At 44.4% G+C, this 25,994-nt stretch overlaps 1 protein-coding gene across 1 annotated transcript in view; it reads right to left on the bottom strand.

Moving 5' to 3' along the window:
- ENTPD5 (ectonucleoside triphosphate diphosphohydrolase 5 (inactive)) overlaps nt 1-25,994 on the bottom strand; it is a 326,640-nt gene that overhangs the window by 174,439 nt on the left and 126,207 nt on the right. The window contains exons 5-7 of the mRNA XM_069208509.1: nt 23,701-23,776; nt 22,923-22,958; nt 17,023-17,111 (exon numbers count right to left, since the gene is read on the bottom strand). Of these exons, the coding sequence (XP_069064610.1) occupies nt 17,023-17,111; nt 22,923-22,958; nt 23,701-23,776 (201 nt within the window). The remainder of the gene's footprint in view (nt 1-17,022; nt 17,112-22,922; nt 22,959-23,700; nt 23,777-25,994) is intronic.

Here is a 25,994-nt window from a genome sequence, read left to right as displayed (position 1 = left end):
AACTAAAGCTCAATACTGCACAGAGATTATAACCTGAGGACAATGGCAAACGTACCAGTGTTATGCCATATGGCCTAAGGAACTAGAAGCCCTTGCATCAACATCAACAGAAGTTAGAAACCAAGAAGTACCCATAGATTCACACCTATCCTTGATACCGCATGTTAACAATGTCACAAACAGTGCCTTCTACACGATCAAAACACTGTGTCGCATCTTCTCATACTCTGCATATCAATGTAAACTGCAATCCATCCTCACACTTGTAATCTCAAGTCTGATTATTCAAACAATCTAACTCAGTGCACCTGCATTCATCATGCGATAAATACAACTCATCCAAAATGCTGCTGCATGGCTGTTTCTCCACCTTCACTCACCCAAGAGGACGCATGATTACAGTTTTGCAATCGCTCCACTGGCTAGCTACAGCCGGACGGGAAGGGTTCAAGGCACTCTGCATTGTCCACCAATCCACCCAAGAAAAAGGACTGCTATACTTACAAGTCAAATTGAAGCAATACAAAAGATTGCCTCACTTATCATTCCATGACCATCAGAAATATGTAAGAAGCACTGCTTTCTCAGGACAGGCCACCAAGCTCTGGAGCTCACTACCAGCCAACATTACAAGCACCCTGCAGTATATCCACTTCCAAAATAGTTGAAAACATGGCTTTTTCCTAGATAATTGCACCACCAACATCCTGGCAACAGAGCCCAGAAAACAGATGCATCCCCAACTGTAATTCTCAACTTACAACACATGAATTAGAAACAACCCAAGCAGCAAACAGCTTTTAATATGCAGATAAGCTAAGAAGGAATGACCTATGGTTCACCGTGGCATTCTATATTTGTTTACTTGCACATATATAACCGTCATGGCCCACAATAATACTAAGACCATAATACAAAGCAGTCAGAAGCAAACTGTAATTTATATCTCTTAAATTCACATGAACCAAATCTGCTATGAGGGCTGTCCATCACCAGCACTGTACAGATAAACAATTACAACAAGCAGGCATTGAAAAACTGAAGAGATCTGTCACACACTGCTGGACAATTCACAGTAATTTAATAGTCCACCACTGCAGGTCCCATACCAAATACATATACATTCTGACCTCTTTGTTACATCTCAAAAAGACACAAAGACATGGGATGATACTAAAAATGGTCATCCCAACAGATCTCTCCACTGCTCTCTCTCCCTCCAACCATGCCAGCTCAGACCACAAGTATACACAAAATCTCAAAATGGACAAACCAGTGCAGTAATCAGCTAGGCAGGCTATATCATAATAAACAACATTAAGGGACCTGCAGAGCTTTTAAAAGCTTATCAAAGCTTTATGGCATATTGAAAACCATAAAACTGTGTGTCTGGCCCTTGCACTTCATCATTCATCACACCTTTTCGCACTGAGTCACTTAACACGATAAACGCACCACAGTGGTCATCCAGCATGACATGGAAACACTTTCCACATAGGATCAAAATAAAGACAACATCCTTCCAACCACACACCCTTCACAGTGTAGCGTGCTACTCATGTAGGCAAATGCTTCAGTGCACCACATAGGGGTAGCAAACGCTATATAAATGCTACAATACAACACATCAAACGAATAAAAGGTGATCTGAGGAATGTTTGAAATAAGCTTAATCAATGGCAATTGCTTTAAAATTACATTTGGCTGGGTCTAATCTCAGGTGGCATGGGGAAACACAATGATGGGTAGGACTGCTGCCCTGAGCAATTGCCAGAAGTTATGATGACGTGTGTAAGGCAAGGAATGTGTTGGCATATAATCATAGCATTTTTTTCAAGAATTGCATTTAACCAGAGAAAGGGAGGAGACAGTAGCCAGAAGCTGGTGGTCAACGAGACTTTTTTTGTCACACAGCTGTCATGAGAGAGGTGTGACCATCTTCAGTCACATAGGTGTATCATTCTAGCACCTAAATACACTGTGGGATAATGAAGGGTGGCATCTCGCAATCCAAGGTACAATGGGACAGGTTCATATTGTGCTGATTAAGGTATACAGCCCCAACATAGATGAGCCTCAGTTCTTCAAGAGGCAGTTCTTCTTGTATTCCACTCTTTAAGTTGGCACATTGCTCTGGGGCCGCAACTTCAGTACTGTTCTAGAGATATAGAAGGACTTCTACTACAATGGGGAACACCCACAATGCATCCACAATAAGGATATATAAACTTGTGCATCAATTCGGGCAACTGGATATCCGGAGAGCTAGGAACCCAGACGTACGTACTCAGCTTAGGGAAGGACCCATCTGCGCTCCTAAAACTACTACACAGATCAAGGCAGCAATCTGGAAATTAGCAGTGGAAAAGCACTAGGTAGTGCCAGCCTGATAGGTGACTTTTATAAATACAGTGATCTTCTAGTGCCTTATGTTAAGAAGCACTGGCAAATACTCATTAGGGGAGGGGACAGATCGAGGCAAGTGCAGTGGTCTGCTGCAGAGTATGAATTGATTTGCACATCTACAGAGATGCACAGAATAGTCTCTCTCTCTCTCTCCTCCACCCCCTATCCTCCCCAGGCTCTATCTCACTCTCCTCTTAAACACACACATAGCATGATTGGTGTAATTAATATTAGTGTGTGTGTGTGAGTGTCGATACAATTGGTTAAGAACCTTTATATATAACCTATTTGTAGACAGATAATTGTAAAGATACGAGGGTAAGTGTAAAGGATAAACACACACACACACAATGTTATATTGGTGAAGAGCACTGTGGTCCCATTAGTTACTTCTGCACATTCTTATTAGGGTGGTGTCTTAACATCTTTTGGATCCGAGTTGTGACACTCCATAGTGTATAGCAGGTGATTATGTCACTGTTGGGCCAGGGTTCTGGTGCTTGAGTGAAACGTGCAGCTCCAACTCTCTCATGTGTAAAATTAACTTGATATTTGTCTGTATACATGTGCATAGTTTTAAGCCAAATAGTTCCTCCACAAGGTAAAATGATATACCTGTTTTATTTATAAAGAATATTTTTCATTGAAAATAATTTTCGTACAACCTCACGTGTAGCCTAGGACATCCTCCATGCCTTAAATGGGTTAAATGCATTGCATGTTCTTTCAACATGCACTGCTGTCTCTGGACCGCCACAGGCATGCACATATTTGTACCGCACAAGCTCCTCCAAGTTGCTATGAATGCATCTGTTGTTTGCTGAGAATCTAAATCACGCTGGCTCTTGCCCACGGAGAGCTTTTAAGATGGCAAATCTCGTACAAACTGCAATAACACAGCAAATGCCTAAATCAATGGTATAGAGTGAGAAGATGAATTTTATAGTACAGAAAGCCAAAGCCTCGCAGATATCTTAATTCTCATAAAGTGTGATGATTTTTTTCAATGACAAACAGTATAAAAAGGTTCCTATACCTGTAGTGTGCTTCACGTAATATTATACCTTACGCCTCTGAAAAACAGGGGGAGTGGATGTTTTAAAGGAATGGATGGCGGAAGGAAGGCAGGTTAAACAAGACTGACAGCCAGAAGAGGATTGACACCATGGGTGAGGAGGGCGGGTTGCAGGGGTGAAGGAGAGAGACTGCATAGTAAAAGAAGAGTACCTGCATTAGCCAGTGGATAGACACTGGCCACAGGAAGCAGTAACTGGTCCATGCTCCAAGGAGGGAGAAAGACTCAAGGCCAGGGCGAAGGCCGGAGGCAAGGAGGTGCAGACCAATAGGAAGCAAGAAAACAAGAGTGACGTGGAAGCCAACCAATGGTAAGTAAAAGTAAGTAATAGGTGGGCTCTAACAACCTTTTAAGATTTTTTTTCCAATACAAGAGATTTCGGAAATGCAGTGCAAGTGCTGTGCAGGCAAAACATAAAAATGTATAATGAGGCTCAGGCTAATGGTGTTTTGTCTTGTACCCTTCATGAGGTTCTGATAATAACACTGCTCAAGTCCGGATGACCACCCTCTCAGTGTACGGCATATAAACCACTGACTTTGATTACTCTAGAAGTGAAGATCTTGGCAAAAATTCTAGCTAAACAGCTTCTATCATATATGTTGGGGCAAGTCACCGCTGACCAGTCAGGCTTTATACCCGGGAGGTCAATTAGCTTATATTTGTGGATGTTGGTTGGGTTAATACATCAGGCTGACCCCCACTTGCCTGTTGCAGCTGCCTTTTATGATGTGGGAAAGACATCTGATTCACTGTCCTAGGACTTGATGTTGAAGGTGATAAAGCGCTTAGGATTAGGAGGCAGCTTATGCCAATGGATCAGGATGTTCTACACCAAACCAACAGGCAGGGGTGCCCCCTCTCACCCTTACTGTTTGTTATTTCTATGGAACCCCTAGCATGTATCCTCTGTAAACCGCAAATGGGGGAGGAGTACATATAGGTAAGTGCAGAATGTTGCGCTTGCTTTACATGGACGCATTCTATTGCATATCAAACATCCAGAGTTTAAATGATCCCCTATGTTTAGGGAGATTGTGGCTTATGGAGATATGTCAGGGCTGCATGTAGATAAGAATAAAGTTCGGATCTTCCCTCTAACAGCTAATACAAAAAAAGCTATCCCTTGATTTTCCTCTGGGGTGTAGACAGGATACTATTTAAGAGGATACTATTCGTTATCTTCGGATAATGGTGCTAGACATTCAGAAGTAGTACTGCATGAAAATTATGGGAGAGCTCTTTCCACAACTCAAAATTAGGTAAATGGATTCGACTCCCCTTATCTATGGCTGGTCAGATTCCACAAATTTAAATGTAGGTGCTGTCCACACTATTGTGCCTTTTTTGTAACATCCCTTTTCCTTTTCACACTAGTCTAATTAATTGGTAGACTTTCTCGTTTTGTAATAATGCAATGGAAACGTATGCATCATTAATGCCACCGTCATCCCCAGACATTTGGGACCCTCTGCAGCAATATTTACAGTTGCATGTGATGGAATCTACTTCCGGAAAGTCAATGTTGTGGCTTTGCTGCCTATTTGAGATGGCAAGACGTGCAAAGGATACAACAGAGGAGAGATGGTTGGCAGCAGCCTGTAGGCCAAATCATCTATTGTTCTTTTTTGTACACAAGTCAAACATGAGGCAAGGCCTTTTGGATTTGGGGTGTATCTGGCACGCAACAGCCATTAGGCTGAAAGGGCTTTAGTTCCCACATCCCTCCCCGTAGTCTGCCATAGCCAGGGCTGTGGAGTGCACAGGCAGTTCATCAGCTGTTGTAGGCTGGGGCAGCGTAGGGTCTGACGACTCAGACTCTGACTCATCCAAAGCATTTCACAAGTCTTGAAAAGACCATTTATCAGTTCAGGGGTCTTTCTGTATTTAAATTGCTACCAGCCCCCTGCTGTCCCCACTCTTGTTATGGTCTGTTGCTGCCACAGTGGGAGAAAGGATGAAAAGATTTCATGTACAATACAAAAGGGGGCATGTAGCACATTAATATAAAGTACCCAGCCGTTGGCCTGGTTTGCCTCTAAGGTCCATAACAGGAACTGAGCCCTCTACCTGGTATATAACTGACTCAGATTTCAAAAAGTATATTTCTTTAGTTTGGAAGTGTTTCACTTTAGTACAATAAATTGAATATCTGCATTGACTGACATTTATCAGGATTCACAGTTTCCAAACATAACCTTTGAATCATGCCTGCAATGACAATGGTATTAGCAGGGCCACTGGAATTATACCATTCAAGCATTTTTTTAAAAATATTGAATTTGCCACATAGTCCTTTGTCTTGTACATAATCTGTAAATTTTGACAAAAAAATAGTTTTTAGCTCAGATTGATCAAACTTTACCAAAAACATGGCGATACGTGTTCCTGCACTCTGGAAGGCCATTCGCAAAGGTTAAATGTCCATGTTTCAGTTGCTTAATGCTGTATTTAGATGGTAAACTGGTATTAATAAAGTGAAATCTTTCAGAGACAATGTTACCATGTGTAAAATGAGGAAATAATAAGGTAATACTATCACAAAATGTGCAACATTTCGTCACATAATTTGGCTTTTCTTGAATCAGTTTAGGCAACACTGCTGCATTATGTGGTCCTCCTCTGCCACGTGATTCCAGTGGCCCTGGCTAGTAGCGAAACAAGAGGCAAGTCAGTGGTCATGTGAACCCTTCTTAGATTTTTTGAATATATGAAGCAACATTAAATCTTTTTAAACATATAAAAGTGAAAGTTTTGTAAGGGGCACATATTACATTGAGGTTTTCCTTTAAAGTACTCTTAAAAGGGATGATAGAAGACATGGAGGCACAGTGAAATAACGTAATTGCCTAGGATAAAACAGATTTTGTCTAGCAGGTAAACATGTTTGAAACCAGGTTTCCTGGTGTAGGAGGCTGGCTTAGTTTATGATGTACGCCTATGGTGTAGCAGCCTATACTGAGTCCAGGCAACCCTTAGTGATAGTGAATAGGTGTCCAGATAGCAGAAGCTCTCTAGGAATAGCTGAGGCGAGCAGCTAAAGTTTATCCAGGAGTAATGTAAAGAACTTGCAATACTACAGTAGTCAGACAATAATTTAGTCACAAGAAAGGGCCACACAAGTGTTGCAAAAATAAAGGGCACTTTATTACAGAACTAGTACTAAACTGACATTGGTATTTCTCCCTTTGGCGATATTATATACAATTATACACATAAAATAACCATCCGAAATAGCATATACATATACAGAGCTCTAGGGGAGGGCCAAACCATATACTAAAAAGGTGGAATGTGAAAGTGGGACTCCAACCAGGTTAAGTGTGGTGGCTAGATAGGGGCTGGGGCCAGTTAGAAACATGAGAGGTAAGTACAGTCGGTGACCTCAGCAACCAGGAGTAAGTCAGTTTTCCACCCAGTTGCCCCATAGGCTAACACAAGGAGTAATGGTTGGAGTTTGTGGAGCTCAGGACCCTTCCCAGTGGACCCCGAGGAAAACAGCAGGCAAGAAGATGGATGGAGAGTGCCCCTACCCCAGGATACCCTGAAGACGGGAGTACCTACACCAGGGGCCCGGATGCAGAGGGGAGAAGGGACTCTCTCAGAAGAGTGTGGATGCCTCGGATTGTCCATCTGATGTCACAATCCGTGGGCCAGGTCGGTGGAACCCAAGGACGGATTCCGGACGTGGAGGACCTGCAAAGGAAGGGGACAGAGTCAAGCACCCAAGGAGGTGCCCAGGTGGCGGAGGTGGCAATGCCCACCCTCCTGAAGATGAAGTTCCTGCAAGTCGGTGGAAGAAGTCGAAGATCCCAGGAGTCGCCTACGAGCTATCCCTCATTGGTCGCCGGATTGCAGGAGGGTCAGTGACCAGCCAGGTTACCAACAAGCACTGGCAAGTGCAAACAGGAGCAGAAGAGAAGTTTGCAAAGTTGTGGGGACCAACAAGGTCCATGAGATTATACCCAGGAGGGGGATCAGAGCTGGCCCTCAGCACACAGGAAGGCCAAAAGAAGTCGATGGAGCTCACCCGAGTTACCTACAGGTACCGGACACAGGGAGTCACCAGGAGGCCTTACCAGCCCAGAAAAACAGAAGTCCCTTCGGTTCGCTGAGTGCTGAGGGCCGGGGCTTCTTGGAGGTGGAAGATCTCCAGAGAAATAGTCAACAAGCCTTGGCAAATGCAACATTCACAGTGCACCAGGGCGCCAGTCTAGTGGCAGGAGCAAGGGCCTAAAGTCTCCAACTTGAATAGAAGACACGCAGGCCCCAGAGGAGGCCACAGACTACACCCGTGAAGCAGGATCTTCGGTTGTGCAGAGACAGCAGAACCCATCAACTGGCCGATTAAACCTTGAGGGGCCTGCGGTGCAGTGGAGTGACTCCTTCACTCCAAGGGAGATTTCTTCATGAAAAACAGAGTTCTTGTGACCCTGGAGGATGCACAACCTTGGATGTTGCAGAATTCTTGCAGGATCGGAGAAACAATATTGCAGTGGGAGCCTTCCCACCAGAAGCAGACTTATTTGGTTCCAGGCGAAGACTAGCAGACTTGGAGAGAGTTCCTGATAGAGTCTTGCTTCACGAATCTGAGTACCCACCCATCAGGGAGCTCTTAAATAACTCTAAAAGGGGGTGGGTCACTCTCTGCAGTGACCCACCATTCAGAGGGGGTCAGAGGCGTCATCTACCTGGCCTAACCAGTCATATGCTCCCAGGGGCCTCTGCACATCTTATTTCCAAGATGACAGAATTAATTGGCCACCTGGCAGAGCTCTGTGCATCTCCCTAGGGGAGGAGCTGGACAGGGCTGTGGTCACTCCCCAGTCCTTTGCGTAGTTTCGCGCCAGAGCAGGAACCGGGGTTCCTGAACTGATGCAAACCAGATTATACAAGGAGGGCACCAAATGTGTCCTTCAAACAAGTCTGGTGGCACTCAGAGGCCACCCCACCCCAGCTCTTAGACACCTACTACACATAGAGAGGTGGTCACACCTCTCCCTTGCAGGAAATCCTTTGTTCCGCTCCTCGGTCCTGAGCCTGGCTCACAATTAGGAGGGCAGAACAGAGCCTGGGGTGAGCAGCAGTGTAGGCTGGCAGCTGGGGCCCGTAAGGCTGCACAGGCAGAACTGGGGGATCACCTAGGGAACCCCCAGAATTCAAGGTATCATGCAACTAACACTGAAATCAGTGTAGTTGCATGATTCCAACATGTTTGATACCAAACATGCCTAGGTTTGGACTAGCCGTTATGTAGTTGGACCATTCGTGTTGACCAGTGTCCACTACATACCTTAAGATGGCTTCCCCGCACTTACAGAGTCCAAGAATTGGCCTAGGGTCTGTAGGGGTACCCTGCTCATACAGGGGTACCCTCAGACTTAGAGACATGCACCCTGCCCTTGGGCTGAGGGGCCTACCAGAGGGCTGACTCATAATGTCTAAGTGCAGTGTTTAGGTTTGCCAGTGAAAGGGTGCATGCCATATTAGGTGAGGGAACATCACTCAGGAGTCAATAGAAGTGCAACAAGCACTGCACTTTCTCAGCAGCACCAAACAAGTTCTGCTGAGTCAAATGCTGTAATCAAGGTAAACATGTGGGAAGAGCCAAAGTCTCTCTGACGAAGGTGTTTCCTAAATCTTTTTTCTGTTGCTCACATAAGGTATGGCGATAGCCTGACCTAAAAAGTACGTCTCAGAAGTATTGAAACACATTCAATATGGTGCTTAAAAACTAACATCATAGCATTATACATTAACTTAAGTACATTAACATTTCAAGAATAACACAAGGTTTTATGTCATGTATTGTGGAGCACTGGTGATTATCCAAAAGTTCTGAAGTGGTTTTTAAAACAGTATTAGTTTTAAACAAAAGATTTTTTGTTTTCATTCTTTTCCTTCAACCCCTTTAGTGCCGCTTGCATCATTCCTACCTTAACCCATTGTGCCTTTGCTTCCCATTGAAACTTAGTATTAAGTGAATGACACAGACCATATAGACTTAAGTGGCATACAATGTATAGTTGGTCACTCTGAATACATATCCTTTCTAGCAGAGGGCATGTCTCAGATCCAGTTTGGGGGGGTACACTGGAGCATTCATACACTTCTCAGGGAGGTAGGGGTATGGAAACTCAGATCACCCAGCAGAGCAATATCTCTTTGTCCAACTCAGTGCTTTATTTGGATAAGAAACATAATTTAATGGTGACGCTTAAAATGGTATACTGCCGCAGGTACAATAATATGCACTGCCACGTAGGCTACTGCACCTTGGGATATTGTCTTTACTCTCTTCCTCTTCTCTCCTTCACATGAGCCCCTTTTCTTGTGAGTCCAGGCAGGTCCCTGGAAGGTTAGTTTGTGAGATATTAATCAAGGCTCAGGTGCAAGTACCCCAGTTCAATTATGGTCATGCTCAGTTCAGTACAATCTCCTAAATACAGCCTACCAATGCAGGTCTCTAAGTGTTTCAGCATCTGGTGTCTCTGATCCCTCCCACTTCTACGATGAGTCGGCATGGTTTCCACTAGCCCTCATTCTGAGGAGGCCGCACCAGGACGGGGCAGCCAGAGCTGCAGTCGTGAGTCCTTCAGTGAATGGAGTAATGGAAGTCAGTAAGGGCTCATAGCAGGCATCAGCCTTGCTTCTGGGTCACTGGGCAGAAGATGGGTCACCACTTACACGTTTGTCACAACAGCACGCTAGCACTGAAGGGATGCACTTTGTAAATAATGCGGTGGTGATTGTCATGTGTACAAGTCTTGGTTACGATGGTGGCGTACACCACGGACATAGTTTTTGACTTCTGTCGTGACGTCAGCCACAGGAACAGCTCTGGGTGTTTGGTGGCTACTTTCACCATGGGTTCAGATCATGACTTAAGCAGCATGATCTACCATGATTCTTCCTATTGCAAGGTTGGCTGCCTGCCTGTGGTTCCCTCTAGGAATGGAGAGACTGAACCCACCCTTTTCAGACTCGCAGATAGCTTTCTGTAGTCTTCTTTCTCCTGGTCAACCCTTCCACACTAGAGTCTGGCAGTTTCTTGCACTACGTGGACAGTCACTCCTCCTGTGGCTTGACAGACTCTTTCACTCTCTCACTAAGCAGTCTGGCTTCCATGTGCTTAGTGTCAGGGTTATAGCTCTTCCAGCAAGAAGACTGCAGTAGATGTACCCTCTCCTTTGGGAAACTGGCAGTCGCACAGACACCAGTTCCGGTTGTTGTACAGCAGTCCTCAAAGTACGCTGCGGAATACTCCTTTACTTGGTGAAAAGACTTGAAACTGAAGCAACAAAGATGTAAGTAGCTCCCACTTTTATGCAGTCAAAGCAGATGATGAATATGGATCCTCTGTCTACAATGTCAAATCAGGCTTGCGGCAGTTCTTCTGTAAAGTGTCCTCTATAGGTTATTCTCCAGACAGAGCTTTTTGTGTAGAGTGAGCCCCTTCACAGCAAGACAGTCTCCAGCCTGCAGTAATCACAACAGAGGCCCAAAGGGGCATGAAGTTTCTGCAAGTGGCTATTCACCAGCCAGATTGAACAGTGATCGGGCTGAAGATAAAAGGCTGGCTTAACCTAAAAGAGATCTATAACCTTGAACAGCAAAGATGAGAGTCCCACCTGAACACCTAACAAATGCTAGTACCACAGGGAAACTAATCAGCAGCTCCACCCAGCAGGAGCTGCTTTAGAGAATTTTAAAGGAGCTGTGTCACCTCCCTCAATTTTCAGGAATTACAGCAATACTCTTCCACTGTCTGAATACAATCTCACCTACATCTTGTGCACAGGAGCAGGCTAGGGGCTTCCAAAATGGGACCTTGAAGCCACTATTACTCTGGCTCACTCATGCAAATACTGCATGTACTAAACAAGCCATAAACACACAAAATCAGCTTGGATGTTAGTACTAGGATCTAGGTTACACATTGATGCAGAACTTTACACAAGTGGGGTCAGCCGACAGCGTGGCGATGCAGGACTGCCTGATTAGGACCACTGCAGATCACTGCCTGTACTGCCAAGGAGATGGGACCACCTGGCCGAAGGATGACCACTTCGGCCCGGCGGTCCACCTAACACCCCATGCGGTATGAGTATCTTTACTGCCAGGAATTCCGTGGCTGCAGCCCCTCCACAAAATCCCTGGCAGTAAGGATACTGGCAACAGGAATACTAATTCCTGTCGCAACTACAGGACTCCCCAACACCCCCCCCCTCCATGTAGGTACGACCCCATCAGGAGTCTTCCACCCCCCCAAGCAGCAATGCCCCCCTGATCTCCGTACTGACCCCTCCTCCCCCCGATCCCCATAATGACCCCCCACCCCTTGATCCACGCACGCATCACACATACATACACGCACACATCTATGCTCACTCATTCACACACACATGCACACATGGCCACAACACCCCCACATACATGCACAAATACTCCCCCAACCCCCACATACACGCATTCACTCAAGCACACAGACACTTGCACACACACACAACACCCTCCCTCCATTCACACACACACCCGGTCACGCACACAACATTCAACACCACCCCTCTCCCCTGTCGGAGGATCACCTTACCTGGTGGTCGCGGTGATCATCTGGGAGGAACCGTGGTCCATGGCGCTGGCTCAGCCGCCATCGCCCCACCAGCACAACATGCCATGCCGTTTACAATGTTGTAATATGGCGGGCGGTGTTGTGGTGACGGCGACGAAGCAAGCTCCACTAGACCGCCGACCACCAGTATTGCTGCTGGCGGCTTCCCCGCCAAATAGTGGTGGAGAGCAGCCGGCAGCCATAATATGGCAGTCTACTAAAAAGGCCGCCAAATTCATAGGGCCTGAGTCATTTAAGTTTTGTGTGTTACGAAAAATCTGACACCCTATATCCTTTTATTTTACATTCTAAGCAGCAGTTCACACATTTCACCTTACAAAGTCCTTGAACTCTGCAGTCAGAAGGAAAATTAATTGTAAGAAAAACTGACTTTTGACCTCTGAACACAGAGCAAATGTGACATAAGAATAAGATTTAAAGGAATCTTTTATTGCCCCTCCACTTTTCAAATGAACAGAACACAACAGTTCAGTGTCATCGCACCAGAAAGGATGAGTAAGTATTAAAAATAGCTTGACCTGATGAAATAAGACTTGCCAATGTGAGTGGTCGAGTGGATTTTTCAAGCCCTGCACGGTATGCTGCCACCACCGCTGTAATGCTAAACCCATGACAGGGGTGAGAATCCACTGTCAGCAAAATTACAGCACAATTGGTGCAACCCTCCAGGTAACAGGGCAATTGCAGGACTCCACTTATGTCAGGGGCAGGTCTCTGCATGTTATAACAGTGTGAGCCTAGAGCCAAAATCAAAAACTAGGATATAAGTGAGTCACAGTCAAGCACTCAGAACTTGGCAACATGACTGCACACCCTGCAGGGACATTCCCAGTCCAACAGCATGTTCCGGCAACATTAGATTGTTCCTAAATTAATATGGCTTTTCTTAAGGTCTTTTACTTGACTTCTATAATTATGCTATTTCGTGGATACAAAAGAAGTGCATATTTGTGTCTCAATGTATTATCACTGATGTGACTATACATTATTGCCAAACACTGGCCATCTCTACACAGTGCACACATGCAGAAATAGATGCTCCTCACTGTCTAAATGGTGAGTAGATTGGATGTTTTGTTTTCTTTTCTTCACAAGAACAATAAATTGATAGCAAGGAAAGCTGACCAGAGTCAGTAAAGTTAACACTACTTGTGATCTGGTAGCTACCTTGCTCAAGGGAGACCTACCCTATCAACTGGAGAGCTTAACTACAGGATGTAGAGCCCGAGAGTAGCCACAAACCCTTAACACGGGCAGAAGATATGAATAGAGAGCTGGCGAGGGGCCTTCAGACCGGATGAGAGGCCTCAAGGTCACAAACGGCATTTCCACTAGAAGATTTGAGAGTAAAAAGAGTCCACCAGCTATAATACCTGAAGTGGTAGTACCTTAGAATATTCTGATTCCTTGACAGTTCAGCTGAAGGGCTCCTCACCACTGGCCCTTGCTGTTTGGAGGGCAAACCTGCATTACATCTCACCTACCAGCTTCACTCTTCTTGCATCCCTTCCCCCTGCTCAATCACGATTCCAGAAGCTCAATACCAGATAACCAAACAGAAAAACATCTACAGTCACTCACCTTTTATCTCATCAAGGTTTCATCAATCCTTAATCAATGATGCGAATGCCTGTGGGCCAGCAGAACTGCCTGAAGACCCATATCACTGACTAGCTCTGCAGCCAATCCAGTCAGAACTGTCAAGAACTCATTGCATATAGGTATTTTCCCAAAGGAACTCTAAATGCTTTACATAGAGCCCTTCCTAAACCAAACAGGCTTTGATCCTAGAGATCCTTCTAACCGCTGGCCAGTAACAGACTGTTTTTAGTCAAAAAGATAGAATGAGTGAAAGATCTACCTCAAAACATATACCTGCATTCAAAGAAAATAACCTGCTTTAAGATTACCAGAACATATTCTAGTATGGCTGAGGCACAGAAGCAGCAGTGATTTCCACAAGGGATGATTTTAAAACAGTGGATTCAAACTGGAGTACGGACAACTCTAATACTTGTACTCTCCCTTGCCTTTGATATCATGAGACTACAGAGACTTGAAAACATCAGAGTGCCTAACTGAAGCAGACTGCATCTTTTCTATCAGACAGATCATCATCTCACTTCTCCCTTCATGCAGCTCCATCAATTCACAACTAATGTACCAAACATCTTTATCTCCTGTTTATCATTCACCTTAGCTCTATATTGCACCCAACCTGCTCCTCAATGTCAAGCGTTACTGAAAGCAGATAATAAACAAATCATACTTAAGAATGAAAACTCATCTGACTGACTCATACTCTATCGGACAATAACTCAAAGTCAAATATTGGAGATATATATATCCACAGCAAAATAAACATGTCACAAATAGAAATTTCCATATGCAGTAAATGGATCAAAAACCTCCCATCAACAATATGGTCTCAGCAACTGAGCCTAAGTGAGGAATCTAGGGAAAAATACGGACTCCAGTCTGTCACTCATAATAAGATTCTGTTTGTCTAATACGGTTAGACTGTAGTTTGGCACTTCTTTCCCTCATATTGACTATAAAGATATCTCCACCTATATTGCTTGAAATGCTTGTCCCGCCGCACTGACTAAAGAGTTAGCGCAGTTTAGTCGCGCCACTGTGGTGTATGGCATATAGCTGTGGGACCATGCTGACTCATACAATGCTAGACTTGGTGATGTCAGTGCAGCCACCGAGTTTGTCATATGGTGCATACAAGTATATTTCATGATGGCTGCAATGTTCTCTGATGCCCTGAACTGATACTGGTCATGCTTCTGATTTATTGGATTTTAAATCTGAAAATTAAAAACGGGGATACGTTTGCACCTTGTTGAGAATTGACTGCAGCAGATAAAGGTTAATGATGAGCATTTAAAGCATCTTTTGCTGCTTTATTCTTCATCGACCAAATGAAGATTTTCTACTTAGGACATGTGATATAAATTGTCAGGTGCTCGTGCTCTGTTATTGCAACTAGTTTCACACTGCCCTACTCTTTGCCCTGAGTTATCAAGGAAGAATTGGGCTACTAAATTTGGAATTTGTGTCCGATTTGAGACTACGTCTGTACCCATCAGTCACGGGGGAGAGGTCTGCTAAGGAATCAATGTGCACACTGTTAGCTTTAGGGTCTCTGGTGACAGCAAACTCTACTGCTGTGTAAAGAAGCAGTTGAACTAGAAACTTCATGACCGGAACAATGCCTTGAGTAGTTTGCCTGCGAAGTACAATCATGAATGAAGTTTCTTTTACATTGCTGAGCCACATTTACCAGAGTTTGCGTTTACTTGAAAGCATATGCACAGCTAAGAATTGATTTTTTACCAAGCATTTTGGCCTTTGTTTATTTGAAAGCAGAGTAGGGACTGTGCCCACTCTGCTTTCAAATGAGTTGCAAAAGGCACTTTACCTTTGTGTTCTATGCAACATTCACGTTTCAGGTGCATTGTCTTTCTTGGGGAAAAGAAAGAGCATAGCTCAAAATGATTAAATTAAACATGTTATTGTAGTTTTTGCAGGTGATTTTGACTATTGTCAGGCCTTGTTTAAGCAACATAGGTTTCAAGCTCCATTTTGACATGGAGGCAGTAGGATTGAAAATTGAACTTGGTGATCACAGGCTGTATCACAAACATGTTCTACTTCAGTAAGCAGGTTCACAACTAGTCCACGCACCTATTTTTCTAAAATTGTACTGCCTGGAGCACATAACTGGAAGCAAAGGGCAATGGCTGTCTCTTAACGATTCTGAGCTGCACTAGCTGTACATTAGCCTGCAGATTTTCTATCTTAATGTATATGCTGAAGGCAGCTTAGTTTCAGCAAAACCAGAGAATGGACCTCTCCTAAACATGTGCATAGTTGCTAACATTGTTCATGAACTGGACCTTGCCCTTTTGCAAATGGAGATACAGCTCCTAAAGAAAGGTTTTCAGACCATCCCCATATAATACCAAGAACAGTAGTATTGGGTGCAGAATATTGAATTGACACTATCTTGATACCTGAGCTTTCAGAAAGCAATGATTTACACCATGCTCAGTGAGGCCCTGCTCAGAGTTCATCTGCAAACCTGCTGTCACTAAACAGCAAAGAGAAGTAAAAACTGTGCACGTATGAAGCCATATGATTAAGCCATTCTCCTAAAAATGGACTGGTCTAGGAGTACAGGGGCTCCATGAGCCCTGCAGATGATCAAGAGAGCCTATTAAGTGGCTTACCATTGCCCGATCGGATCATAGTGGGAGCGTCCATCACACAGGACTGATTAGAGGCAGAGGAGGCACTTTTAAGGTTTACGTGCCCTCTGTTTTGAAAGTAGGATAAGTGCAGTAAAATATTGTGTTTTCTGGTTTCCTGTGAAAAGCCAATGTTTCCTTCGACTGTGTTTTATCTGCTCTATTAGTTTTAAATAATAAATGATAAATATATTGTATTTTATAACTTTGATAAAAATCCGCTGATAGGATTGTGTGTTGGTCTTGTATGTCTACTGGAATCTGCTACACCAAGCCACAAAGCCCTACTGAAGTTGACAAATAGGAGAAAAAAAACGGTTCCTCTTCAATAATATCTGTCCAGTTTTTTAAACTGTTAATGATAGTGCTTGCTCTTTTTTAGTGCTATCTCACAATATTCAAACAGTCTAGAAGTGGGTTTTAAAAATCTTTCATATTTTAAACCATTAGTCCTATGAGAAGGCAAGGTAAAGCAAACTTACATATACTGGAAGACGAGATGAGACCTGAGAGAGTGATGACCCACATTCAGATATGAACAAGAAGATGCATTATTATTGAAATAGTCTATTTAGCATGCATACACAAACACATACACAGACCACCCCACCCCTCCAACATAACACAGCCACTCCCTCTGCATCACTTACTTCAAACTCTGGAAGAAAGGTGATCTGTGTTGATGCTCCACCCAAGTCCAACGTCCCAAAGGTTTGATTTCTTTCACCATACAGCTGACCTGCAACCAACAGTCCCAGGGTAAGAAGACTACCAGTGCCACTCTACACCACACCACCACTGACCTGTCCACCAGCAACGTACTGCCTGTGTGTGCCATGTTCCACAACACAGGTCACAAAGATAGTAAGCACTAATGCTTCAGGTATTGGTAACATGAGGTCTGTAATACACTGCTAAAGTGGACTGTAAATAAAACCTAGAAGAAAAGGTTACTTTGTGTGTAGAAATACATGGCAGAGATAAGATTTAAATGTGTGATGACAGAGTCTGCCTTTCAGATGTAAAACAATCCCTTGTGCATTCCAATAGAGGCAGAATGTCACAGCCAAACAGCAAATAGAAAGAAGGTGAGACTAAAATACACCAGTGGGCTTAGCCAAGATGTAATTGACAATGTCTTAAGCTAATGGCCTTAGGTTCCTTAGCCAAAGAAGCTAACTGCTGAAGGAGCATGAACTCAAGCCTCTTTCAGTAAGGATAGAATACAATATGTTTGGCATAAATGGAGTGAGTGCCATTACATGTCTAACTTACAAAGGTAACTGTTCTAGAACAGCATACCTTTAGGCATCCCTTTCTGGTTACCGACCAACTACATTTGTAACACAGTTTTAATGAACAAGTAACTTTCCTTCAGTCACAGCTTTTCTGGTAGAGACTATGTAACCTCAGATTGCACACTTTAGGATATTCCCCGGGCATCAGACTTGATTCAAAAAATCTTGAGCAGTACCTCAGCACGCTGGCAGGTTACACCATTCAGCTCCGCGTCAGAAGTGATGTTGTGGCGCCTATATAGGCGCTACCTCTGCAGACTGGCATCAGTTACTTTCATGACCAATTTCGTGCCAAAAATGAGGAGCCATGTAAAATCTATTGTACTATTTTGACCAGTGTGCAGTGTCTAAGGGATCTTTCTGAGGAAAATCGCCCAGTCGCCATAACAGGGAGGATGGGACGGATACTGAGGAATCTCCGGCTAGACAGAGTCTCTACCAGAAAAGGCTTTCTAGAAGGTAAGTAACTTGTTCTTCCGACAGAGATTTCTAACCATTAGTCCTCACTTTAGAATAGAAACCCAAGCAATACGTTCCGGGAAGTGGGCCTGTGAACTGGCTTAGACCAAAAGGTCCTGGAGAACTGAACAGGTGAAATGCCTATCACGACAGACCTGACCGTTCAAGCAGTAGAACTACAGGAATGTGTGGAGTGACCTTCAGGTGGCAGCTTGACAGATCTCCAGGACAGGTACCACACACACTAACACAGTAGTAGAGGCGTTGGCCCTGGTGGAGTGAGCTTTTATGCAGAACACTATCAATCTGAAGATGGTTTGTTTCTGCACAGCCTTGCCCTTTTTCACTCCAGTGAACGTAATGAAGAGCTGATCACCCACCCAGTGGTCTTCGGTGCAATCAATATAAAATGGCAGTGCCCTTTTTGGGTCCAAACGATGTATTTTTTTCTCCTCCTTTGACGGATGAGGCAGAGCATACAAGGCAGGCAAAATAATGCTCTGGCCAGTGTGAAAACTGGTGAAATGAGGCACATGTCTGAAGAACCAGTTTGTCAGGAAAGAAGATGGTGTATGGAGGCTGGACCGACAGAGCCTGAACTTTACTTCCACTCCTGCAAGATGTAATGGTCACCAGGAATACTGCCTTCAGAGTCAAGAGCCGCAGAAGGCAGTTATGCAGGGGCTCAACGGTAGAACACATGAGTGGGGTAAGTACCAAATTGAGGTCCAATTGGGGCAGCACAAAAGGAGTAGGTAGGAACAAATGTAGTAACCCTTTCAGGAAATGAGTCACAACAGGTAACTTAAACAGGGAAGATTGATCCATCAGCTGGAAGAAAGCCGAAATGGCTGACAAATAGCCTGTAATGGTGCCCAGAGAAAGATTGTGCTGGGCTAAGGAAAGAACAAACAGAGCCTCCGCAAGGGATACTGGAAAGGGGGTCCACATGGTGTGAGGAACATCAAGCCACAAATGTATCTCAATGCAGTGGAAGGCTGCCTGCCAATATGATATCAAACTTCAGGAGGGAGAATAAAAACCCTGAACTGCCGCCGCTCAGTCTCCATGCATGAAGGTGCAGCGTGTGCAGCGTGTGCAGGTTCAGGTGAAGAACCCTGCCCTGCTGCTGTGATAGGAGATCCTTCCAAAGAGGCAGCCTGATAAGAGGACAGATGCTCATGAGTTTTGGATACCATACTCTTCATGACCAATCCAGAGCCTGGGGGCATGGATGTTATCAACGAAAAGGTGTACAGGAGTCCCGAATTCCACTTGAGACAAAATGTGTTTCCGAGCAAGAACCGCTTTGGGAACTCCAACATGCAGAACTGCTTACATTGCACGTTCTCGGTGGAGGCAAAAAGACTTAGCCAAGGTTCTCCCTAGGTGTGGAAAAGACTTTGTGCCACCTACAGAAGTAGTCATCATTTGTGATCTGCAAGGCATTGACGGCTGAGTTCTTCTGCTTTGAAGTTCAGTGAGCCTACCAGGTGCTGCGCGACCAGGAAGATGCCCTGAAGCTCCGGCCAAGACCAGAGGTGAAGAGCCTCCTGGCACAAGGTCCGCCAGCAGCACCAGGAGGAAAAGAGCCGGAGTGGATGGAAGCACCTGTGGTGGTATCCGTCTGGACTGTGGGGATGAGGGCGTTTGGATCCAGAGGGCCGACTGGCATCAAGGGCAAATCTGCCAACGATAACTCAGCAGGGGCACCTCTTGGCTCTGTGGGGCCCCGAATATGCTCCAGAGTGAGTCAGTAGCCCAAACATGGCATGCACAGCGTCATAAAATTCTTTAAGTTGGGCAGACATGCGTTCCGGCAGTGGGAATCTCAGGTTAGCGCTGAACGGGCCCTGATGCTGGGAACGCAGGTAAAGAGTGGGAGCGGAGCCTGGAAGCACGATGTAGAGAAACGTCGAAGCGCACTTCAATAATTTATTCTTCTGCATTTTGGATTTACTTGGCTTCAACGAGGAAGTCTTGGAACGGGAAGATGATAATCCGCAGGAATGGCTCCGGAAGCAGCCCAGGGATAATGCACAGCAACAGGACCGGGAGTGGCGAGGAGCTTTCTTCTGTCGCAACAATAGGAGCTTCATTGCCCTCTCATGAATCTCCTTTGGATACATCGACTTGCACTCAACGCAGGCCTTAGGGTCGTAGCCCGACCCAAGACCATGGACAAACCAGGTGGGGAATCGAATACAGACATCTGCCTTTGACAATGACCACAAGGTCTGAACCTTGAAGGTTTAGTAGGGGACATAATGCCCTATGCACACGGGGAGGAAACCTCAAAAATGTCGACATAAAGTGGAAAAAAGTTGGTCAAAAAGCGACTAAAGTAGCTCTATGTGGTGCAGAACTAAAGAACTGATGTCAGCGCACGAGAGTGATGCCTGTATAGAGCACAACGTCACTGTGACATTAATGACACCAATGCAATGCAGAACTGAACTACACCACCTGCCAGTGGGCAGAAGTACTACTCAAGATTTCCCGGATCCAGTCTGACGCCTGGGAATATTCTAAGGTGGCCAATATTCTAAGGTGAGGAATCTGCGGTTAGAAGTCCCTATCAGAAACACAAAATCACACTACAGTTGTTCTGCCAGCTTTACTTTCAGTACTTTGCTTCCATTTAGCCTAGGTATGCGCTAGTGAAGTACCATATACACACATTGACATATACCTATGCATTATAAAACCTTGCATGATTGACAACAGATAAGCATTAAAAAAAAAAATACTGCTAATTTTTTTTAGTAAGGGAGGATTCTGCTGTTACTTGGATTCTAGTCGGCTTGTGTACGCTTTCCTTAACAATGTGAATCTTATGGAACCCGAAAGATTGGCTCTGGAACCAGGCGCGATCCATCCTGAGCTGTGGCCAACACATTAGGAATTCCATTCCTGTATTTTTTAACTCTGGGTTTTCATTGTGCAAGGAAGAAAAGAGGGACTCATAGCCAATAAAGAATGGGAGTTAAACTCCCTTAATGATACCACATAGCAATAAACTCCCTTAATGATACCACATAGCAATGTCCAAAAGACCTCAAATGGAATTGAGAACACAAATAAAGCTTAGAAGCTGAATTAACATGTCAAGGTACCAAAACACAAAAGCTGCTGCCAAGTGCATCTCAAAGGAAGTTTAAAAAACAGCCATATTTGCGCAATTCAACTTGTTTTCACCTCTCTATTTTGATGAAAAACATTTTTTCCAGTTTTGTTAGTTAACAAACATATTACTAACAGCTCTGATGCAATGTGTAAATGTTTATGTACTTCTATGAGAAATGATCAAAGGAGTATGTGTGTTAAGTGTAGGGTACTTTGTTATGTAAATCACAGCTTGAATGCAGCCCATATGTGCTAAGAGAGAGGCAGGAGACAACAGCAGTAAGGAAAAGAGTATGTTATCTTTTTATGTCCACAAGGGAAGATGATCTATCATTATTGGCATGTGTCATGGTCATATGGGTGCATAAGCAACTAGTTTAGGGCAATCCATGGCACAGGAGATGTGTTGGTAAACATTCTTGATTTGTAGATTTACATTAGTCTAAGATGCTTTATTTCAGACCTGCCTGTTAGTTTCCTAACGTGCTTCAATGTAGAGTCTATCTGGCTCCACTGTGTGTGTGCTTGAAGAAGTTGTGGCTCAAAATATGTGTATAAACATGTCTTCTATTGAAGGGGTGGAGGGACCCGATTTTGCAAAGATCTTATTAATTACCAGATACAGACGTCAGTCCTGATGAAATAGGCATTTCTGAGTTGTCTAACGTATCAGGACCAGAACCTCTGTAACTATGAGACAAGTTTAACCCTGAGAATCCATTTGATTACACCTTTGCACGATTATTTTTTCCACTAGTTGTCTAGTTGCCCCGATGGATGTACAATTCTATTAGTGCTTGCAGCACAGAACTAACTGTATGCTTTTCATATCATTTAGCTCCTGATTATTTGACATCCATCTCTCCTACAGCTGTTCACACCCATCCTGCCACTGTTGATTATATCTTGAGCATGCGTGTGCCTTTGGTAATGTACTGGCAAGCCACCTACTCCAGTGGTTTTCCTTCACATCTACCAAGTCTGAGAGTGACTAATTTGTTTTCTTGACGGATATCTTGTCCTGCAAGTTTCCTCCCCATTTTCAGAATTAATACCCACTATCAATCTGCAGCAAAGCTGCTTCATTTGACTAAAAATGTGCAGGTCCAAACACCTGGATGTCCTACAAACCTTTAAGAGAAAAAAACAAGGTTCTGCAGTGGAAGAAGTAAAGGTTTGCCCTGAAGACAAGGCCCCCATCCCTCTTCTTTATTTATTTATGGTGCTTTGAAAGCTGGTACATGTTGCCTTCTGTAAACCTTCAGATCTATAGGCAATCCCTCAACCTCTGCAACTCAAACCATCTAGGGGGAAACTAGGTTTTTGTCCTTCACTGTCAAGCAACATGCCACTTGTTTCAGTGTCCCTCTCCAAATCAGTTAATTTCCTCCTTTCTGTGCTCAAGACTCAACTCACTCTAGTGAGAAGTTCTTGCTTCTGCATCATAGAGCTCAACGGTCCTATACTGGATAATAAGTGGTGGTTTCTTGGTTTCACTTATTTATACAATGATAAATCATGGTTTATGGGGGCTGTAATTTGCATTTTCCAAATGTACCTTGAATGTCATGCCTTAATGAAGCAGCACGTTTTGCTTCGGGAAACGGCAGGCAAATCAGAATGAATACTAATTTTGATCGGTCGTATTAAAAAAAGTAGAATCTCACCTGTTAGAAAGTTGACAGTGATCCAGCCTAGTATGCCTAAGAGGCGAGAAGAAACAAAAAAACACATTTAAGAAGTAAGCAGAATCATAGTGGTTACCTATTACCTGAACAGATATACAAAATAATTAATTATAGTAGGTACTAAGAGTTATAGATCTGTCACTCAGATGTGTGAAGTCAGTCACAAGTACGCCTTAGCCTAGGCTATCATCTATAGATCCAAGAAACATACAGCTGTATCTTCCATATTTACCACAGCAGGTACACAAAGTTACAAGAGTGTGTGGTACACAGAGTTACATATGTCAGTAACTACGACATGGACATATCAATATCAATAAGCTCTCCAGCAAGTACATAAAGCCATTTGCTAGTCTCATGTCCAGATAGGCAACCAGACCTACCTAGTCTTTGTTGCCCTAAGAGTCACAAAGCCACATCGATCAATCTCCATCACAAGCATGCCGGTCATATCAGGCAGGTCTTCTGACAAACATACAGAGCGATATGAGTGAATCGTACATAACGGGTATGTAAAGGCAAATTGGTCACAATTCCTTAAGGGATATAGGCCACACCTGTTGACATAGGAAAAGAAAGAAAGTGATATTTATGGCCCCTAATTTGTAAGTTTCTGTAGCTACATCTAAACTCCATGATCTCAGAACGCACAGCCTCAGGAGGGATATTTTTAGGTACACTGACCAGATTTCATGACCCTATATTTAGTTAAAGTTCTATTATGTTTACCATACCTCTTCAGCACTCCTTCACCCACCTTCATAGGTTCCATTCATGATGCCAACACTATTATCAGTAACCAGGAACGGAGAGTCTTCAAATATTTCCTTCACCTGCAGAGAGAGAAAGAGGGGGCGTGTTACACGCACAGACCGAACACACAGCTATGTACGTGTAGAGGCGATAGGATACAGATGGTGGCCACTGCCTCCTATTTTTCCTGGGACATTTATTCAGGTTCTATGGCCAAAGCTTGTCCTCATGGGACAACTCTCCCATTCATTCCTGATAACTGGCAGGGAGAAGGGTTAAGCTGCTGGCCACTGTACTATCATGAACGTAGCAACAGTTTATACTAGCTGAATACATTTTCTCCAAAAGGGTTTAGTACAATATTCTTTGCTGTTTTTGCTACAAACTATTTAGAACAATCTTCCCTGGAGCATCCTTTTCATTCTACTCTGTGCAATCAAAGCACTCCGAAGTTGTAGCGTTTATTTGGATTCTTTTCTGCACAGTTTGACAGTTAAGTGGTTCAATAACTTCAGAGTAAAGATGATAAATTTTGTGATGTGGCAATTTAGGGTTCGAGTCCACGGAGGTAGTTCCTGGCTTCAATTAGTCCTCCTTTATTTGATGTTTCAAGATGGTCTTCTGCATATTATGCCCTGGGTGGCATAAAGAACCTGTATTTGCTTTTAGAAAACGTGTAACTACCACAAAAACTACAATTCTACAGATGAAACAAGCAGTACATTTCGGCTGTCGTACTGTGGTCACCACCAAAATTATGGCAAAGAAATGCTTCTCTGCCAAAAAGTTCCTACGATTTTAGGGGAGCAGATTTCTGCAGGCAAGTCTTCAACTTTGACACTACTTTAACAATAGTTCAGAGAGACAGTAAAATATTTATGAGCCGTGCTCATAAATAAAAAAAATAACACAAATATGTTTTGCGGTACTGCTACGGAATGAGAATATAGCTTTTCTCTTGCCTTGCCAAGAGCCACAGCAGGAAGGGTGCCTGGGATGACGCCCACTGCATGACCTCTGCCTGCTGCAGCTCAGTAAGAGGTCAAAGAACGGAATGTGTATGGTAGTTCTGCGCACTTAGTAACTATTAAACAGCAAATCAACAAGATTCGGCTGTGAGCCCGCGAGGTCGGCCAGCCCCACGAGCAAGAAGGTACATGAGACCGGGATTCCAGGGCCTGTATCTACTTCCCAATGCCAGCAGGTGGTTAGTGGCATGGATGGAAGCCTTTTGTCCAGGTACTGGGCCCCTGGGGAACGTGCAGAGGACTGCAGCGGAGGGCAGGGAAGCGCATACCCCTAATGAAGATGACAGAGCACTAGCCCAAGCAATGCTGACCGCTAAAGAGCCCGGAGAGGCCCACTGAATAGCCACCAGAGGGGCCCACATCCATTAGCAAGGACTAGGAATGGCTTGTACTCCCCCCGCCCCCTTACCCCTCCCTGGTTCTCTTGAACTGGCCAAATGACCTGGGGTCTGGCATTATAGTAGGGGACAGGGGAAACCATACTGAGGACTTCTCAGTCTTCGGCGAGTCCGCCAGCTGACCTGTGGGATGCGCAGACAGTTGGGAGTTGAGTGAGCTTGATGCTCCAGTGGGACATACATGCCTGAGTGCAGGAGCAAGAAAGCCCTGGTCTTGTGCAGGAGACAACTTGAGCGTTGATGGAGAGAGGAACAGCGAGGTACCTGTCTCTCCCAGCCATTGGGGAGCATCTTGGAGGCGAAGTGGACCGTTGGGGCACACCCAAGCTTAGTCATGGGTACCCTATGTAGGAGGCACAGACGGCTCTGTAGGAGATTCCAGTGAATGGATGAGCGCACCCCGAGACTGCTGGGAGTCTGTGAACTCTCCCTACGAGGTCTGCCCTGCTGTGCTGGAACTCAGGGGGCAGCCGGAGCACAGGCACCGTGCGCCATGGCTTCCTCGTGTTTCTCTATTGGGCTGGTACTTGATCAACTGCACAGACCTTCACTTACAACACCTATAGACCCTGGTGACTTGACACAGGACCCTCTGGATCTTTTTTGCACCATGGGCAAAATGAGTATAACACAGCCTCAACTACAGCTTGACTTGTGTAAGCTACCAAAAACTCGCAAGAATAATGATGCAGTGAAATCTGGACAGGATAAAGCAGAGCCGGAGGCAAACAACGAACTGTGACAAATCCCGACAGCAATGCAGCATGATCTTAATGAAATAAATATTAAGACAGACGTTCTGACCTTTCGTATGGGCTGCATGTCACAGCGCCTCGATACACACACTGAGCACCTAATATAGTTGAACGACG

The sequence above is a fragment of the Pleurodeles waltl genome, chromosome 9 (assembly GCF_031143425.1).
Source record: "Pleurodeles waltl isolate 20211129_DDA chromosome 9, aPleWal1.hap1.20221129, whole genome shotgun sequence".
Lineage (NCBI taxonomy): Eukaryota > Metazoa > Chordata > Amphibia > Caudata > Salamandridae > Pleurodeles > Pleurodeles waltl.
Note: the sequence above shows the minus strand (reverse complement) of the source record. Positions and strands in the feature narration are given on the sequence as shown.